Source organism: Xenopus laevis, chromosome 3S (genome assembly GCF_017654675.1).
Source record: "Xenopus laevis strain J_2021 chromosome 3S, Xenopus_laevis_v10.1, whole genome shotgun sequence".
NCBI classification, from domain to species: domain Eukaryota; kingdom Metazoa; phylum Chordata; class Amphibia; order Anura; family Pipidae; genus Xenopus; species Xenopus laevis.
The window spans coordinates 115,841,915-115,862,931 of NC_054376.1; the positions used below are offsets into that span (position 1 = coordinate 115,841,915).

At 38.8% G+C, this 21,017-nt stretch overlaps 1 protein-coding gene across 1 annotated transcript in view; it reads right to left on the reverse strand.

Annotated features, from left to right (window-relative positions):
- adamts2.S (ADAM metallopeptidase with thrombospondin type 1 motif 2 S homeolog) overlaps window positions 1-21,017 on the reverse strand; it is a 150,174-nt gene that overhangs the window by 75,488 nt on the left and 53,669 nt on the right. Inside the window, exons 5-10 of the mRNA XM_018256219.2 lie at window positions 13,861-13,944; window positions 12,040-12,196; window positions 10,117-10,222; window positions 8,672-8,815; window positions 6,698-6,830; window positions 3,474-3,587 (exon numbers count right to left, since the gene is read on the reverse strand). Of these exons, the coding sequence (XP_018111708.1) occupies window positions 3,474-3,587; window positions 6,698-6,830; window positions 8,672-8,815; window positions 10,117-10,222; window positions 12,040-12,196; window positions 13,861-13,944 (738 nt within the window). The remainder of the gene's footprint in view (window positions 1-3,473; window positions 3,588-6,697; window positions 6,831-8,671; window positions 8,816-10,116; window positions 10,223-12,039; window positions 12,197-13,860; window positions 13,945-21,017) is intronic.

Here is a 21,017-nt window from a genome sequence, read left to right on the forward strand (position 1 = left end):
CTGAGGTAAGTTCCTCAGTGCTCCCTAGGTGGAGGCACTGCGCTGTGATTCCTAGTTCCCAGTACTTTTCGACTTGCAAAAGGGACTCAGGGCCCCTGAATTGCCAAGGAAGCTATTATTTAAAGGGACAGTAACCAAAATAGCGTTACATTGGAGGCACTGCTGAGATGTCGACTGGGAAGCTGGGGATGTTTGATGAAAATATGTCTGCCTTTGAAACTCCACAAAGTGTTCGCCAATGGTGTACTGCATTGGGACTTAACCCCCGAAAGGTTGCCGCTGTTGGGCCCATGGTGCCCAGAGTGAAGGAAGAATTTATTTATCAAGTTCTGGATGGGGAACAGATTTTTTACCGCCCAAGGGTGGCTGCGTCACGGCGGGATTCTGCCGGGGTCCTGTTGAATGTTCTTATAGACAGCCCCAGAGAGATAGATCGTGACCGTGTTCCCCCTGATATTGATGCTGAAAGTGAAGGGCCCTGGAAGATTGTTCTGCCTGATATGTCTGATGACGCAGATGAGTTAACTTCCCAGGGTGATGCCCTTACTACCCAGTATGCAGTGAAGGCACCGGAGAGTGTGCAACTGAACAAGACGTTGTTTGATTCGCCAGCTGAAAAGAGTCACATAAAGAGATGTCCATCCTGTGAGAGCGTGGTCTCCAAGGGGAGTCGCCATAGTTCTGGTGGCCGGCTGGATACCCCAGAGATTGTGAGCGCGCTGGGACAACTTACTGACCAACTGACACAGCTAGCCTGGAATGGTAATTTTAAGAGACTTAAAGTGTTTTCAGGTACCAATCCTGTACCCTCAGGTGAAGAGTCCTTTGAGAGTTGGAGAGACTCCACTGTTGTGTCCGTGAGAGATTGGACTGGGCCCGAGACTACTATGAGAAGGAAGATCCTTGAGAGTCTTCGCAGCCCTGCCGTGGATGTTGTTAAGTCCTATATGGTTGGTCACCCCGATGCTACTTCGGGTGATCTGATTGAAGTCCTGGAGGTGACGTTTGGCCCTGTAGAGAGTGCTACAGAGATGCTCTACCGCTTCCACTCTACTGTCCAGAAAGAGAAGGAAGATTTGTCTGCTTATCTTGTGCGGCTAGAACAAGGCCTGAGACTGCTAGTGAGCCGCGGTGCAATTACAGACGATGAAATGGATTCTATGAGAATTCGCCAATTGAAAAGAGGGACTCTGAATAGTGACCCTGTTGCCATGACAATTAGAGCACACTACCAGGATAAGCTACCCCCTGGGTATGTTGCTCTGATGGAGAGGGTTCGGCGAGAGGAGGCTGATGCCTACGTGAGGGTCAAACGGAGTTCCACTGCAGGGCATACAGAGAAATCCCCTGCTGAAGCAAAACTGGCAGAAGAGAACAAGAAACTTCGCAAAGAGTTGGAGGACTTAAAAGCTCAATTGTATGAGAGAGCCAAACCCCCAGCTGAAACTAAGAGAGTTCCTACGTGTTACCGGTGTGGAAAGCTTGGCCACATCCAGTCAAACTGCCCAGTTCCTGATGAAGGTGAAACCCAATCTGCACTGTGTAAAGTACGCCGTAGGCGTAGAAGATTCCATGGGAGATGTTACAAGTGCCAGGTGATGGGTCATCAGGCCCGAAGTTGTAAGACTTACAAAAATTCCACCATACAGAAGTCTTATTATGAGCCTTCTGTCTGTGAAAGTGACTCCCCTGAAGAGGATAGGGTGTTGAGTCGAGAGAAGACTACTGTGGAGAACCCTATTGGCATGAAGGTGGCCCCTGAAACCTTTGATACCCCCGATAGATCTAAAGTACTGGGTCTGGGTAAGCGCAGGTCTCCAGGTAAGGCCAATGTTAGGGTCCCAGGTAACAATAGTGATAAAGACATTTTTGACTGTTTTGCTGTCCAGGCATGCCAGGGCATACGGCAAGCGAGGACGTTGCCGATTTGTCCAAGGGGAGAATGTAGGGGAGAAGAGAAATCCTTCCCCTGCTTTTCTGTCTGTGACATCATTCAGCCCAGTAACAGGCTGGAGAGCGACCTGATTGGCTGGACACCGCAGTGCATCCTGGGAGGAGAGGGTGTGCCAGACTGTGAAGCTGTGTGTGTAGGCCCTGCTGGATCTGTGTGTATAGGCCGTGTGTTTGAGTGCTGTGGAGAAAGGATCAAAGGGGAGCCAAGTCCTGCAAGAGCTGCTGGATCTGTGAGTCTGCAGGAGTGCAGAAGAGAGGCTGTCTGACCCTGCCACGCTGCTAAAGCTTCAGAGGAGGAAAGTGCCATTTGAGAAGAGTTTCCACTGTGATCTGCCTCTGAGAGAGATTGCTGAATAAATCCCTTGAAGAGAGGATTTGCCACAGTACTGAGCCTAACAGGAAGACAGGCCTTGTGTGATTTTGCCTGCTACGTGGGAAGCTGCTATTTTCCAAGGGAAAAGGTACTCTGGGAAAGGTAGCGCTACCAGGGGAATAAGAGCTCTGGGGAAAGGGACATTGCAATTTGAACTGTGTGCTTTTAACCCTTCCAGACAAGTGGGACTGTGATACTATAAGAACTGTGTTTGAACAGATAGTTAAAACCTAATAGGGATTTAGGTGGTGTCCCTTATATTCCCATACAGGCGTGACTTGTGTATTAGTTACTACTTTACAGTTTATATAAAGTTAAATATTGTTATCCGCAAAGTGTGTGTTTATTATTTCCTAGGGGATTCCTCTGAGGTAAGTTCCTCAGTGCTCCCTAGGTGGAGGCACTGCGCTGTGATTCCTAGTTCCCAGTACTTTTCGACTTGCAAAAGGGACTCAGGGCCCCTGAATTGCCAAGGAAGCTATTATTTAAAGGGACAGTAACCAAAATAGCGTTACATGTATGTAAGTTGAAACATATACATTTATTTTTTTACTTTTATTTTTACCTTTCTGTGCTGTGCAGTAGACAACACACACCAGAGGGGATTGGGGCAGGTGGTTTCTTAAAGCTAAATGCTAATAAAGGCCAAGCAAACCACAGTACTTTACTGTAATAGCTTCTGTTTGTAAGTGTGAGTTGTACGTAAGTCAGTTTTACATCATGTAATGTTGTATGTAACTCGAGGACTCCCTGTATATAAAACAAATGATATATATATATATATATATATATATATATATATATATATATATATATATATATATATATATATATATATATACAGTATATATGGTGTGTCTTATGTTCTCCTATTTTAAGTATTAATTCAGTTTTCAACATATTTGCAAGTCCAAAATTATCTAGGAAATACATTTTTATTGGCACAGCCAGCTGTTGCAAGCATATACATAATAATTTAGCCAGCGTTTCTATTGTTCACTGGTTTTCATTAAAATATTCATTAATTAATTTATTAATTAATAGCCAGATTAATGGGATTAAAATACTTCTATAAAAACACTGCATAAACCACCAAAATTGTACAAATGTTCATAAAAAATGCCATTTCACCTTTTTTTGGTCTTACCTTTCCATAAGAACACATTGTTCCATCCAAGGGAGGGCCCTTTTTCGTTTTACAGAAGTAAGGGTTATCCGAGTGACTGCACCAAAGCTGCTTGCAGGGGTCAGGTGTCCGAAACTGTAAAACATGATAAAGGTTTGCAAACATATGTGAAGTAACTATTCCATATGATTGTAAAGTTAAAGGATTATTAAACTTTAAAAATATGTGAATATAAAATTGATTTGCTAGTTAAAGAACTTTTGCAATGTGCATTCATTACTTATTTATTTTTTTAATTTTAAGGTATTAAAAGATACATTAAGGGGCATATTTATCAAACGCCGAGGTGAAGTTCCGAATTGAAAAACTTTGAATTACGAGCTATTTTTTATGTACTTCGACTAGGGAATAGTCCAACTTCGATTCAAATTTGAAAAAACTTCGAAATTCGAAGGTCGATTTTTTTTTGAAGTACTGTCTCTTTAAAACTTCGACCATTCGCCACCTAAAAGCTGCCGAAGTGCTGTTTTAGCCTATGGGGGACCTCCTAGAACCTGTATGGAGTCAATTGGGGGAGTTTGAGAGATCGATGGTCAAAGTAAAAAAAACTTTGAATCGAAGTAGCGCTACTTAGAATCGTACGATTCGAAGTAGCGCTACTTGGACCCCAAAGAATTTCGACCACCGTTCGGTTAGTCTTTTTGAATTCAAAGTTCGAAGGTTTTTTTAACTTCGAACTTCGACCTTTGATAAATATGCCCCTAATAGTACTGTTAATATGAATGCATTTTGTTATAACAGCGCCACCTGCTGGTCATTTTCTGACCATTCTGACCACCAAGTAGTCAAGGAAGTTGTCAGGAGAAAGAAAGAGGCTGCTATGATGTTCTTCTGCTTAGGAAAGATTTGAGAAAGGTTTCTAGTTTTTTTCCCCTATCCAGAAGAACATCAGAGCAGCCTCTTTCTTTCTCCTGACAACTTCCTTGGCTACTTGGTGGTCAGAATGGTCAGAAAATGACCAGCAGGTGGCGCTGTTCTAACAAAATTCATTTATATTAATAGTAAATGTATCCTTTAGTATCTTGTAATTAAAAATAATGAATTAATGTACATTGCAAAAGTGCTTAGAATAGTACCCTCATCAATGTTACATTCACTTATTTTAAAGGTTTACTTATCCTTTAAAGGAGAACTAAACCCCCCCTGTACCAAAAGCCTGCCATTGCCCCCTCCCCTCTCTCCCCGCACTGGCATTAATCAAAAAACAATCCCTTCAAAAAAATCTGACCTTTGAAGTTGTACTGGAAACACATTGTAGGGAGGTTTTGGGGTGGGCAGGGTGAGATATCTATATCACACAGCTTGTTTATCTAATGCATAATGGACTGTCATTAAAATCTATTCAGAGAGCACCAAACAGTGGGGAATGAAGTTCTGATGTTGATCTCAAGGGCAAGAAGATGCATTACTTTCTTATTAGGATGCAGCTGGAAAGAAGAGGTGTCATGGCTCCTCAATAAATTGACACTAATATGTTTGCATGTTGTAATTAACTTAGACTGAAGGATAAACAGGATCAGGGCCTGATGAGAATGATTAAGATTCATAATAACAAAGAATAAATAATGGCTGGAGATAATCACTTCGGAAGGTCTTTTTATTTGCATGCAGAGCTTTTACTTGTCCATTAAGCATGCAGTTAAATGTTCTATTTTTGCCCTTAACCAAACAACGAAAGGGTTCTGTATGCATTTATTATAATGTTCTGTTACCCTGTATTGATTAAAACAGCAGTTGAGATATATATATATATATAAAATGACATGAAGGCAGCCATTCATGTTGAAATGATGCTATGGGAAACGTTTACATGCCAGAAAACAGGTAAGCTGCATACAATACAATGGTTTCAGTTCTTACACAGTAAGATAAACAGGGGTAGAATTTCATGCATTGCTTTAATATCTCTTGTGTAAAAAAAAAGTTACTGATTAAATGAAAGAATATTGGGAACATTAGCTTTGAACATCATTTTTATACTTGGATAGAGAACTAGCTGAAGGTTTAGGTAACAAAGGGTGGTGGTAAATGGACCATTTTACAATTTTATTGATAAGTATTTATAAAGCACCAAAAAACCCTCCTCCCCAGCCGCGCTCTTACCGTTGAGGAAGGGGAAACATTTTTGGATGGGAGTGGGTGGTGTTGGGGCAGGACATGGGCAGGGCAGAGGTGGGGTGTGGGTGGGGCATAGTCAGGGTGTGGGCGGGGCAGAGTCAGGGTGTGGGAGGGGCAGAGGCTGGACAGGAAGTAGACGGGAGGATGGGGATTTGAGTGTGCCGGGCCTGTCTGAAGATTTTTTTGCAGGGGAGCCTGGCGCACTCGTAGTTACGTCTCTGCACTGCACTGAGTATACAACAACCAGGTTACAATGAGATTGTAACCTGCCCTTACAATCTTACAGAGAGTGGTGGTAAATGAAACATTTTCTTGATGGACCAGTGTTGTTGGAGTACCGCATGGCTCTGTACTTGGTCCTTTGCTTTTTGTTTATTAATGACTGTGGTTGGCATTGTACTGCCTCATTTTTGTCAAGGATACTAAATTGTGCAAAACTATGTAATTATTGTAATTAACTGCTAGTTATACACTAAATAGTATTGTGTTGGGGTCATGCTTAATTAAGAAGAATTTGGGGATTTTTGTGGATATGAAACTGTGTAACTCTAGGCAGAGTCACTTAGTGGCTACTAAAGCAAATAAAGTGCAGTCTTGTTAAAAAGGGGCATTAACGTGAGAGATGAAAAGATGATTTTGCAACATTATAGGTCCCTGTTAAGGCCTCACTTTAAATATGGGCTCAAAACATATTAAAGAACAGGAAAGAGTGCAGAGCTGTGCAACTGGACTGGTAAAAGGGATGGAGTTATTAAACTATAAGGAAAGACGTTCAAGATTAAGGTTGTTTCCTCTTGAGAAAAGGCACTTGCGAGGGGACATGATTAATCTTACAAGTACAGTCGAAGACATTGTTCCCATAAAGAAGATCAAATCACCAAAGGCCACCTAATTTTAGAATTTAGGAACTTACATTTTATTTAAAGCAGCGTTGGTGGTTCTACATTGAGGTTGTGGAATTCCTGTAAATTTCTTGACCCATTTCACATACCTAATCATAAATGGGATTCCTCCACTCTTACAAAGAACATTTAGAAACTGTAAATAGGAACAGGTTGAATACTTACCGCTGTACACATCATGTAACCCAACCCAAAATCAAATCTGCATTGATCATTCATAGAGTAATGCATCCCTGGTAGTTGAGGTAGAGAAGGCCAATTGTGATCAAAAGGATCATTTCTGAGACAATCATATGAACTGCAAAAATGAAGGAACAAGTTATTATTTTATGGGTCTCAAATGCTACAATACTGTTGTTTAGAGACTAAACCAATATATTCCATAGCTCAGTGTGGCTCAAAAAAAGAACCATATTGATGTCAGTTTTGTAAGAAAGGGAGGGAGGAGAAATGAAGGGTAGGAAGGAAGGGAAAAACATTACTTTTAAAGATCCAAGACTGAGAAAATCTCCATATAATGAGATTAGCTAAAGATATTGTTAAAGAATTAGACATGAAAAGGACACAGCAAAAGGCACCATTAGAACAATATACTAACAAAATCAATTTGAAAGCAAAACATACAAATTTGGCAATTTGGGGACAAACGCAGCAATCACATACCCCCATCACAGCTGAAAGCAAATGATGTATTAGTCATCTTTTAAAATAGCAGACTATTTTAAAGACTTTTTATTAGAAATACCATCAAGAAAAGGAACATTCTATAACTATTATTGAAATAGAGACAATTGAAGAATATCGAAAAGCTACCCCTATAAAAAAGATATTCCAAAACCAGGCAAATTGGTTGGATTTACCTTATATTGCAAAAACCATGAAAATGGAAGTTTTTGACAGAGCTCCAGAAAAAAATTAGAATATCAAGACACTTTCTAAAAAGGTATTCATTAATTGTAAAGCACCTATTTATAAAGGGGAAAAATATTTTAAGTGGTGTCCTTGTCCTTTAAATAAAGATGGCACAAAAAGCTTTCAGGTTGTCCTGGGATTTTCTCAGGGTAGGACTATAAGACTTTGGTATAGCTGATATTACAATTACTAAAATAATGGCAATACAATTACTAAAATAATGGCAATATACAAAATGGAACTAATGATGTGCGAATTTGTCCCGTTTTGTGTCAAAGAAAATTAGAGCATTGACAATTTGACACGCATCTATTTTGTCCAATTGCATTAAAGTCAATGGGCGTGCAGTAAATTGTCGCATCAATTTCGCTAATTTATTCACCATGGCAAAACGTGGAAATTCACTGGGAATTTGCGCCTGGTGAATACATTTTCCAATTACTAAATGAAACACATGAGACTGTACATTGTTGCCAATTTGTGTTGGTACTCTGGGAGAATCTGTTGATTAATATATATAATATAAGAGATAACCCTGATATTCCAGGTATTGATGCGGGCAAGAGAAAACAAAATGATTGCATTTGACAAAGAGTTGATATTTTTAACGGAGCCAGTCATTTTATCACTAACTTAGTCTTGCTTTTAAAGGGGATCCGTTCCCCCAAAAAATTATTCCAAATCCTTTTACAAAAGGATCTTTAATTACACTATATATATTATTTTAAACTTGTTTCCATCTGTCTGGGAATTCATAATTATAACAAGCAGGCAGCAGCCATTTTGTGGACACTGTTATTAAGACAAGCCTTGTATCATCTCAGAATATTGTTTGTGCACCAGAATGGGGGACTCGATGTCCTTCCCCATGTCCTGGCTACACAATTAAATGGTAAAGAGAACTGGGGGAATGTGGGGAGAGCAGTGACATCTAGGAAGTGCTGAATGGAAAGTGAAAGTAATTGTCTGCCCCACCTCTATGCCCAGGGCATAGAGGAGGGGAAGACAATATTTGATGGACAGCTGAGATTTTTAAATTAGTTTACAACAGCTATGAATGCTTTAATAAAAAATAGAAATTGGATTTCATATTTAATTTGAAAATATCTTTTATTATACAGATTTTTATGTCTGGGAGACAGGTCCACTTTAAAGAGCCTTATCAAATTGTAATGTATTAGGAGGTGATTTTTATGCTTAGCTGATGGAATGGACAAAGCTACTCACCTCAAGTAACGCCTGAGCTCTTGCTGGCTACACCGAGACCAATGAAAGCGATGAAATGCTGCCTGTACCAGTGGGGCCATTATGCTTCCCATTCGTACCTCATCTCCACAATGATTTCCTTGGCCATCATGTTCCATACCTAGCCTACAATATGCATATACAAAAGAATGAGAATTTTTATCAAAACAGTAAAAAGAAAAGATATACAGTATATATATATATATATATATATATATATATATATATATATATATATATATATAAATATAGTGGTAATGAGTAACCCACAAAACTTTAACCCGCACCCAACCCGCAAAACGTTGTAGAACCCACGCCCAACAAGTACCCATTTCTTATTCCTCTGTGTACTACTTCTCTGTGCATCTGTTTCCAAGATAGGAAATCTCTGGGAGCAGGAAAGTAATGTTCCCTAGTCTGACCCACACCCAACCCTAAGTCACAATTATTGGCCAAATTTCAACCCCAACCCGCCCAACTGGAGGTCAACTCATGTGTCAACACAGGTTTTGGGACAAACCACACATCACAACTATATAGGGTTTGTTTGCTTTCAACTATAAATGTGTGTTACCTAATTTAAGCTGTTACTAGATCCATGCAGACAAATTATCACAATTTTTTTAATTATTTGTGCTGGACTCTACTGCTGTGCTGGCAGAATAATGGTGGGGGAGATATGTTACTGACATAAGAGTGAATTCCAGCCTTATGTAACAAAACCGAGCATATCTTCTACTTCAAATGCAACTGATCTTATATCACAGCTGTTGACTCATCCAACCCCAAGTGAATTAATTCTTTTTTTTTTCTTTTTTAAAGCCCATTAATCATAATTTCGGTAAAGTTCTGTATCACTGCTGGCCCAGGACACAATGATCATTGATTGATTATTTAATTTCCTAAAGATGCTGCCATAAGGAAGTCAATATGAAATGAAAGGTTTGCCTGCTAAAGGGGTTTATTTGTTCTCCTTAAACCCCATCTTAGAACCAAAGCAAATTTGGGAGGTTAGATGATGAAAATGGTAAGATTTCAGGTGAATTTCACGCAACAGATAAAACTGCTAAGTTTAGCATAACGAGTGGCGTTGAAAGAAAATAGCCCATTCTGCATGTTTCCTCTACTAAAAAATAAAAAGCATTTCCCTTCAGTGCAGCTTTAAGGAAACAAAGACATTTTGGGGGAAAAAAAAGAAAATTATATTGTGAAAATAGTAAAAATATATAAAAAATGCAAAAATATAAATTTAAACAAACAAAAATGATTACAACAGACTCACAGAAGAGCAGAGCTCCGTGTATATATAAGTTTAATAGACAAGGATAAGGCATGGAGTCCCAGCAATGCTAAAGCAGTTATAACTGCATGCTTTATACACACACCGGCCCCAAGTAATGACAACGCACCAGCATCTTATTACTTACACATGACCAGTCTCATGAGCTATTACAAAAGCTGAAGAAAATCCATCTTCGTGATTAAGTGTGCAGCTCCGTACAGGGTGGCACATTCCGGTAACTGGAGCATAACCTAAATATTAAAATACATACAGAGAAACATATCAAGTTACATTAACCTAAATATTAAAATACATACAGAGAAAAATACATTTATTATGGAAGATCAAATGGTTTATATTATTGAACTCATGGAAAATTGCTAAACAGATCAATTTGGCAAGTACAGCAGGCCCATTTTAAAGGGATACTGTCATGGGAAAACATGGTTTTTTTTTTTCAAAATGCATCTGTTAGTAGTGCTGCTCCAGCAGAATTCTGCATCCGTTTCTCAAAAGAGCAAACAGATTTTGTTAAATTTAATTTTGAAATCTGACATGGGGTTAGACATATTGTCAGTTTCCCAGCTGTCCCCAGTCATGTGACTTGTGCTCTGATAAACTTCAGTCACTCTTGACTGCTGTACTGCAAGTTGGACTGATATCACCCCCTCCCTTTCCTCCCCCCAGCAGCCTAACAAAAGAACAATGGGAAGGTAACCATATAGTAGCTCCCTAACACAAGATAACAGCTGCCTGGTAGATCTAAGAACATCACTCAATAGTAAAATCCAGGTCCCATTGCGACACATTCAGTTACATTGAGTAGGAGAAACAACAGCCTGCCAGAAAGCAGTTCCATCCTAAAGTGCTGGCTTTTTCTGAAAGCACATGACCAGGCAAAATGACCTGAGATGCACCTACACACCAATATTATAAATTAAAATAAATACACTTGCTGGTTTAGGAATAAAATTTTATATCGTAGAGTAAATTATTATCAAGGGTCTGACGCTGGCGTCAAAACTCGCGTTTCGCAAATTTTTCGACGTTTCATGAATTTCACAATTTTTGTCATATTGAAACTAAACAAATTCGTGAGGCATGTGCTTATTACTTACTATATCAACAGCCAACTCATGTTTCCCTTCAGTACACAAAGTTTTGTCAAGACTCAGTTCAGCGTTTACATAACAACTAAGTCTTGACAAAGTTTCATGAACTGAAGGGAAAAGTGATTCTGCTGCTGCTATTAGTGGCTGGCAGGGAGCATGGGGTGGAGATAAGGAATTGCTGTAAACTGGATGATGTGGACCTGGGCGAGGATTTAGATAAGTGATCCATCACTGAAAAGATCCATAGGCATCATATATATTCTTTGGTAAAGTGGTAAGACACTTTCATTTTACCAGGGTTTGCCCAGAAGTGCAGTTTGGATCCATTTAACCATGGAAACGATTGTTGTAACTACATACTCCAGCTTGGTGCAATAATTGTGAGATTTAGAAAATAGAGGGCCTCCTATTAAGGAGAACTCAATCCTTCACTAATAAAAACCCCTACCCAGTACCCCCCGCATAGGTGATAACACCTATAAGTGCCCCTAACACCCATAAGTGCCCCTAATCTTGTACTCACCTATAAGTGCAGAGTAAGCGCAGCAGAGCTCATGGGCGCCATATTCTGGCTCCTCGGATTTCTTTGCAACGTGAGCGCCATATTGGCCCATGTGCAGTTGGATCCGTCTTCCGAATGTGCCAAAAGTGACGGAAATTGCCGAAGGAAAGGAAGAAGACCGAAGCCGGGAGTTGGCCCCCAGGAGCTCCGCTGCACTTATTTTGCACCTATAAGTGAGTAAAGGATTAGGGGCACTTATAGGTTTTATCACCTATGCGGGGGAAGCAGGGAGGGGGGGTATGTAGGGTACTGGGTAGGGGTTTTTATTAGTGGGGGGTTGAGTTCTCCTTTAAGAAATTCAAACCTACAATATATGCACTTTTTCCAAGCGATGCGGGATGAGCACACTTAAGGTGGACTTCATAAAGATTTCTGTACACACTCAGCCCCATACCTTGCATGCCTGATGGACCAAATTCTTGCCTTGTGAGAAATATTGCATGATCATGATTTTCAGCTTGTCCAGCCTCTGGTTTCCGCAGCCGATATGCCCACCGACAGACATTCTCTAAACTCTGAGAAGGATTTCCAACCTCAATTAAGGTGGAAGACTATGAGAAAGCATAAGCCATGTTTAGAGAGAGTTACCATTTGCAAAATAAGAAATCAAAATGTGCCAGAATTTTATAAAAAGCACAGACAGTGTTTAGCATTGTCCTAGCTTCAAATAGTTGCAATGTGGCCATTTATTTAATCAATGTTACAAACAGAGCTATCTTAATTACTGTTTAGAACACTGCCTCTCAGTTGTTGGTTGATCAGTCTGTGTTTACATCCATGTCTCTGTCTGTTCCTTGGTTTTATATAGAAAACTGTTGTAAAACAGACATTGGTTCTTTGGTTCTTCACAGAAATTGTTGGTCTCAGGACCAAAAACTGACTCCAAAACCAAAAGAAGATGTCTTCTTTCCAAAGGCAGTACTAAGTTAATAGACAGTAATAGAAAAAAACCAAAATAATTTCATATGTATTTGTGTACAGGTACTGGACCTGTTATCCAGAATGTGCGGGAACTGGGGTTTTCCAGGTATGGGATCTTCCTGCAATTTGGATCTCCATACCTAAAGTCTACTAAAAACTATTTAATCATTAAATATACCCAATAGGATTGTTTTGGCACCATAAATTTTGAGTATACTGTATCTTAGTTAGGATAAAGTACAAGGTACTGTTTTATTATTATAGAGAGAAAGGAAATCATTTTTTAAAATTCAATTTATCTGATAGGATAATAGGAAACAGCCTTCCCGTGATGTGGAGCTTTGGATAATGGGTTTCCAGATACCTGTACAATACTCTCTTAGGGGTTGAATTGAAGGGTTGAATTGAAAATTCAAATTTCGAGTTTATTTTAGTGTAATTCGACTAGGGAATAGTCCAAATTCGATTCAATTTAAACATTTTAAATGTATCATGTACTGTCCCTTGGGGACCTCCTACAACCGATTTGGAGTCGTTTGGTGGACTTTTTTTATTTTTTTTTTAAAAAAAAACCACTTTATTATGCTTTTGTGTAGTGAGGTGCATGGAAACAGCCAAAGTATTACAATCATATCCAATCAAAATTTTGATGTCATATATTTTGTTACATAAGTGAAATTACTCAAATATCTACTAATTCCCTTTATGTACATATTACAAATATAGCTTACCCGGGAGATAAATAAAAATATGCTACCCCAGGGGAGAGAACAAAATGTACAAGAATCGCCACAGATAGGGCCAGATTCAATCAAGAGAGAAAAAGGTTTCTCATGGTTTATCACATGAAAAATCATGGACAATTAGAGGAGAAAAGATCTTTCTCCTAATTCACTTCCTGTTTTCCCCCGAAAGACTTCAATAGAGTTATCTTGTGAGATAAGTTTTTATGAATTGAATTGTATCTCTAATTGAATCTAGTCCATGACTTTTCACATGACAAACCTTTTTCTCACTGAATTGAATTTGGCCCATTATTTGTACTGTAAATGAACCAATGGTTCAGTGAAGTGGCAAGGGTGTATTTATAACCATTAATATATTTTAAAAAGCCCAGAATGAAGAGGCATACAGTGTGGGAGAAAAACATTTTGCAACAGGTGAATGCCTTTGAAAATGCCAAAAAGAAACTTTATTTCCAGGGGAAACATTTTTTTTAAATAATTAAGGCCAAATTCTGTACAAAAAATTCAAACTTCACCAAAACAGCACCAAAAAAACAAAATAAACTTACTTCTGCGTGGCTTAGCATTTTGATCTGTGCAACCACAATGTTAATATGGGCACCCAAAGATTCATCATGGTAGATTTCATTAACCTAGAATACACAATAAATTGAAATGGTAACGGTCTTGCTTTGTGTGTACTGTGATTTATTCAACATTATATATTAGCTGAGTGTACTGGTGTAACGTACCCTGGTGGTCATGGGGGCCGGCGGGCGCACTTTCGGTTGTATGCGCCATGTGTGTGACATCATCACATCCTCTGTGCAAAATTCTTAGTATTTAAAGGGAATCTGGGCTTGTGAACATTGCCCATGGTTAGGTCCAACTTGTTAGTATCCTAGGTGTGATTCCTGTCTTGTTTGGTTCCAGTGTATTGACCCTTGCCTACCTGACTATCCTGTGAAAGCTACCTGTACCAATCCTGGCCTGTCTGACCTTGCTTGAACTCCGCCTGAACCGACCACTGCCTGTCTGACCCTGCTTGAACTTTGCCTGTACCGACCCCGGCCTGCCTGACTACGATTTTGTCTATTCCCTGAACTGTTGCCTTCCGTCCAAAACCTTGTTAATGACCATGCCCCTTTGCCTGTCTCTTATAAAGACCTGGTGGCATCTGAGTAGCTGAGGGATCCTCCCAAGGCCGAAGGCAGCTGCTTCAGACGGAAACAGAGCCGTGACCAGGGAGCTTAGCACTTGTTCTGGATTTAGGGAGCCGATAATGATAACTGGGCAAGGAGCATGGGTCAGCTTTCACTGCATATTTCTTGCTGCAAATCAACGCCATGGCACCTGGGAACAGGAGTGATGTAGACAAACATGGCAGCATAAGGAAACCCTGGTATTAATGCCGGCCTGGATGTAGCAGCAGCAGTTCCAGGGTTCCAGCAGTGAATTACATGAAATGTCATACAAATTCAGATTAAATTGCATCCATAGAAAGTTACAGGCAATATGCCAAACAGGAGCTAAATTGTATTGATACTGGTGCATTGTGCACAAGTTTCAAGTAGCAAGTGCCCTCAGTAATGCTAAATTTTCTTCTACTAATTTTCCTTCTATTCTTTCTTCCTATAGCAATAGTGATGGGCGAATTTATTCGCCAGGCGCGAATTCGCGGCGATTTTGCGCGATTCGCGTCGAGCGAATAAATTCGCGAAACGCCCGCGAAAATTCGCGGTAAAAATTCAAAAAAAAATTCGAAGTCAAAAACGGGCGCCGGCGTCGAAAAAACGGGTGCCGGCGTCAAAAACGGGCGCCGGCGTCAAAAACGAGACGCCGGCGCCGTTTCGCGAATTTTTAGCCGTTTCGCGAATTTCGTGCGAAATTCGCGAATTTTTCGGCGAAGCGAAACGGCGCAAATTCGCCCATCACTATATAGCAATGCTATCAAATTACTTATATTTCCCAGGGATCACTTGCATAGACTTAGATGCCTGTTTATTAACGGTTAAATATTAGAGGTTTTTGAAAACACAACTAAACTCACATTCTCTAAAATCACCAATGTCATGGAATTTTTTTAAAAGATCCGAATATAAAAAAGTATGAACCAAAAAAAGGGCTGAACGATGTCCTAAAAGATAAGAATACATCTAAAACCTCTAAAAAAATTTTAGTATTTCAGATAATTCCTAGTCAAAAAAATCCAAAAACCTCTAAACGTCTGAATTGAAATTAAAATGAGTCAAATAAGATCAGTGCATTTCCCCGCTAAATTCTATAGGATTTGGCCAACCTTTACTTGGTGAAGTTTTACATTAGAGGTTTTCATGGTTTTTATATTTAATAAATCTGGATTTTTTACAGCTTTTAAGAAATATAGAAGAACCAAGATTTTTTAGAGATTAGTGGAATAAATAGAAATTAGATTTTTAGTAATTGGGCCCCCTAGGCTTCCGATTCTACACCTACACAAGTAATGCCTGGAAAAAACAAGCAAGATGAAGACATAGCACAATTATAGAAAGATCCCCTAGGCCAGTCTATTTTTTGCTGTTTAGGAGCAATTTAGGGGGATCCCTAACATATTCCAGACATTAGGGGGCACATTTACTATATCGAATATCGAGGGTTAATTAACCCTCGATATTCGACCATCGATTGATCGAAGGAAAAATCATTCGATTGGACGATTAAATCCTTCGAATCGAATGATTCGAAGGTTTTTAATCCATCGATCGAACGACTTTCCTTCGATCAGAAATTACTTAGAAAGCCTATGGGGAAGGTCCCCATAGGCTAACATTGAGGTTCGGTAGGTTTTAGGTGGCGAAGTAGGTGGTCAAAGTTTTTTTTAAAGAGACAGTACTTCGACTATCGAATCGTCGAATAGTCAAACGATTTTTAGTTCGAATCGTTCGATTTGAAGTCGAAGTCGTAGTCGAAGGTTGAAGTAGCCAAAAAAAACGTCGAAATTCAAAGTATTTTTCATTCTAATCCTCCACTTGAGCTAAGTAAATGTGCCCCTTATAGTGTACAACTATATTTTGGGATTTGTAAGAGCTACATGGAAAATTCCTTAACAATTTTGCTTTACAAAAAATTTTGGGTTTTTTTTTGAACCATATTTTTAGAAACTAAAATATCTTTATTCAAAATGAGTAATTATTTCTTTTAACATCATCATCATATATATTTATATAGCGCCGACAAGATACACAGTGCTTTAACACAAAAACATACATTTTTTACAGTTCACAATTATCCTATATCACTGCATTATTGCACAAAGCAACAACTAAATAAACAACACATATTTTAGAAGCCAAATAATATTTACTAGGCCTGGGACTGGTACCTTAAAAAGGGTAGAATTGAATATTCGAATTCTCCAAACTTGATTCATTCAAGTTTTTTTAAAAATTTGAATTTTGATTTTCGAGATTTATCAAAGTCTGGCCCTTTCGAATTCAACTATTTGACACCTAAACCTGCCGAATTCCTGTATAAGTCAATGGGAGAAGTCCAGTGACCAATTTGAAGATGTTTGCAGCATTCCTGGCTTGAATTGAGTTTGGTTGAATTTGAATTGAATTCGTTTTGAGTTTTTTGGGTCGGTAAAATTTGACCGAGTTTACCATATTTGATTTTTTAATAAATAATCGAATCTTCGGGTCAAATCTAATTCATGGTTAAAAAAAACTCGCATGAAATTCGACCCTTGATAAATGTGCCTCAAAATGTCTCAAAGGCACTTTGTGTTCATTTAAAGGTTTCATACATTTTTGTTGCAGCCCTGAAAACATGTAATATGAGCAAATGAGTGATATCACTTTGAACATGGTGTCATCCATTGGCCTTTATCCAACTTTCCTCCCCAGTTATGTCTCGGGGGGATTAGGCTAGTATTAGCTATTTAGAATTCAAGATTTTTTTTTTTAAATTCCTATATTGGCAGCAAGCCCATGCTTACAGCAATATAACTTGGGATAAATACATATGTGACTTTGTACGCCTAATGTACTGCCAATTTTTTTTTTTTTATGATTGTATGTTCTCATTACTATTAACCTACAAATTTAAGGGGCCTATTAAGTCACATTTTTTAAGGGAAAAGCTTGAATTTTTAGAGGAAAAAATAAACAAAAATCTTTCAAGATTTATTATGCTCTGAAGTTAGAATCGGAAAATACTCCAGATAAAAATCTGTTGAAATCATATTGAAGTCGATGGCCCTTTAAAAATTGTTTTTACCTTCAGGATTCTTAATAGTTTCTGGCTGTTTGCGATGTTCAATAATCCCATAAATTTGAGTTGTCAAGGCGACAATCCAATAAATTCGAGTTTTCAGAGTGACGATTCGAAAAACTTGTACAATTCGCATTGGCGCACAACCTTTTCCTTGAACCAATTTTTTGATAATAATTATTGGTAAATTAAGGAAATACAGGTTTGGGAGTTTGGTGGAATTTCTAAAACAATTTGAATCGTACGTTTATTCCATATCTGATGCCAGAAAACTCGTCTTTTTCGGATTATCGACTGAAAACCACAAATGTTTCGGATTATTGTATGAAATCCAGTGCAGATCATGATATCTTCCAGTTGTAAAAGGGACATCTGCCATTGACTTCTTCATGACCTAATGCACTCATTTTACGTACCATGTAAGCAGGATATCAAAATTAAATAACCTACATCTAGTTCTAGTATGTGCTATTTCCATTGAAAGTTCAGTTCCTAATGTCTAAAGAGATGGCCTCATACTTTTCTATGTATTCTTTTAATGTCCTTGTAGTTTCCTTATAGTTTCCTCATTGTTGTTGTTTTTATGCAAGAGACAACTTATTTTACTGACTGAAACTGCATCTAGTTGTACAAACTGTTATCCACAAGAAAGGGATTGGGACAAGGATGCCTTCATGCTTCTTTCACCTGGCTTTCCTGAATACATTGCTCACAAACACAGCATGAAGTGCTGTATTCATGGCTGAAATACAGGTATTTGTGCTCCATTTTGAATCTTAGAAGGAATTCTATATTTTATACATGACTATAAAGATTTTCATTCATCCAGGTCATGGTATATATAGTATAGGTCAATCTAAATTAGATTGACCTATACTAGATATATATTTTATACAGATGTACAGAACGTTTGGCAGATTGTGGCCATTTTTTTGCACTCTGTACTGAAAAATGCCCTAGTTTTGCACAATTTAGTATTATCAGCAAAAACAGAGAGAATACTTACAATGCCAACCTCAACGTCATTTATGAACAAATTAAAAAGCAAAGGACCAAGTACAGACCCCTTTGGTACTCCACTAACCACACTGGTCCAATCAGAAACAGTTTACTTACCACCACTCTTTGTAATCTATCCTTTAACCAGTTCTCTTTCCAAGTACAAATATTATATTCAGTTCAATATTCCTTAATTTAACTGTTAACCTTCTAAATGGTACTGTATCAAATGATTTATCAAAATCTAAGTAAATCACATCCACTGTCACCCCTATGTCTACGTTTCTGCTCACTTCCTCATAGATGGCAATTCAAAAAATTGTTTAGCACAAACTCATAGTATTATAATTTAAATGTATTCCAGTATCATTATTGCCTTCAAACCATTCCTACCACTGATGTCAGAACTACAGGTCTATAGTTTTCAGGTTAGAAATAACACCACATCAGAAACTTGCAACTAGCAATCACAGAGCTGTTATTTTAGTACCCTGGGGTAATGGACCATCTAATTTTCCCTTGCTCTCATTAATTAATCTTCCTCCCTCTGATAACAAGGGTCACACCCCTCTTATGTCACTTACATTTTTTGGGATTTGTTTTGCTTTTCGCTGCTACATTTTCGGCAGTCACAATGGGGAGGCAGATGAAGTGGGTGGGCTTGTGTCAGGACGGATTTGTGATGGAGGTGGGGGGGGACCTGCTGCTGCTGCTGTGGTGGTGGGGCCCTGAGATGGGTGACCCCTGTAGGCCCAGCACACCTCAGTCTGACACTAATTTTGGGTGACCATTCAATACATTTCAATGAAGCAGGTAACATTTTCATTTTGAGCGCAAATTACTGCCAGTGGATGATGGACTTGTTATTGCAAATAACCAAGTAAGGGTGCATAAATTAGGGTGACTCCTGAAAAAATACGGGTTCATAGTGTGTTCATAATAAGCCAAAGAATAAAAATGTTATGAAAAACGAATCTCACTGAAAAACATAGGAACATATACCTGGTACTGTGGCTTCAGCTCTCTAGCCATTGTTACTTTTCCAGAATCCTCTCTGCTTTTGACTATAAATAACTGGAATCCGGCTAATCTGGTGGTTGTGCAGGTTTCAAAAAGTACTGTTGCCTGTCACAGGACAAAAGGAAAGCACTTTGCAGTCATAGCTACTGCTCTGGATTTGTCCTGCTTCTTACAATTATACTTGAACCTGTCACAGGACATAGGACAGGAACATGATGAAAGGCAAACTAAGCTACAGCCGCTGTATTAATTGCCCCTCTCCCACAGAGAGCATTCAAGCACATCATATATCAGCTAGACAAAATAACATTCTCTGCACTTCAACTAGCATCCAAACTTCCACACCCTCAGTTTTGCTTATATTAGGAATACGCCCATTCAAGCCTTATCATCTCGGCATTTTTTCCCCTAGATTTGCATTAAGACAAATGCTTGTTATTCAGCCAGACCACATCCAAACAAATCCAATAAGCACAAATGATACCGTTTTTTTTCAGTTGAAATTAAATTTAAATAATCAAAAGCGTATGTCTCGGAGAATAAGTTACGACAGAAGAACACTTTTTATTACCTTCTGCAACAGGGACTTTATACGTTTGCTATACCTCCCAGGCTTCCATTATTAACATGCTCATTGATTATTCTCTTCCTCATATATTGCTCATTGGGGATGGGGATGATTGAACAACTGCTATACTGTGACTTTGAGCTTTCCTCATATAAACAAAGCTTTCCAAATAAAGATGACTACTCTGGGCCAGGTGTGCTCCTTCCTAAGGAAAGATGTTGATGCTTATAAAGTCGTTTCTACATTATCAGCATGAAGTTTGTGTGGACCTCAATCTTCAGTTTAGGCTGGGTATGTGATTGATCTTATGAAGCTAAATTAGAGCTTAACACACCTTCCAACTACAGTAGCTCTTTTGGACAGGGACCGTTTTACCTTTTGTATTGATTATTGTATGTTTTGTAATGTATACAGCCATTATATATATTAAAGGAGACATATAGGATAAATTAAAAACCCTAATTTTGTAGGCAATTACGAGTAATATATGGTGTTGCTTTTACATGGTGCTAAAAATTAATATTATCTTTAAAAATAGCCCCTTTATTGGAGCTCCCTATAGATGGTCCCTGTCTGTGTTTCAAATGAGGGGTGGGTGTGTCCTAACTGTCCCTGCCAGAAGCACAGTAGGAGGGGGACAGCCAATCACAGCCCTGCAGTCAGACAAGCACAGACAGGCTTCAGTTTCCTATCAGGTCCTGCAAGCTGCTGATTGGTTCCTGTCCTACAGTGCAGTGAGCTGAAAGCCTCCACCTCCCCTGCACAGCCTGGGAATTCAGGGAGCAGGAAGTGGAAGACAAGGGAAGGATTATTAGGATTTTTGCAGAAATATCCAATAAATCCACCTGAAACTGCTTTTTTTAAGCACAATTCTTATATATCTTAATG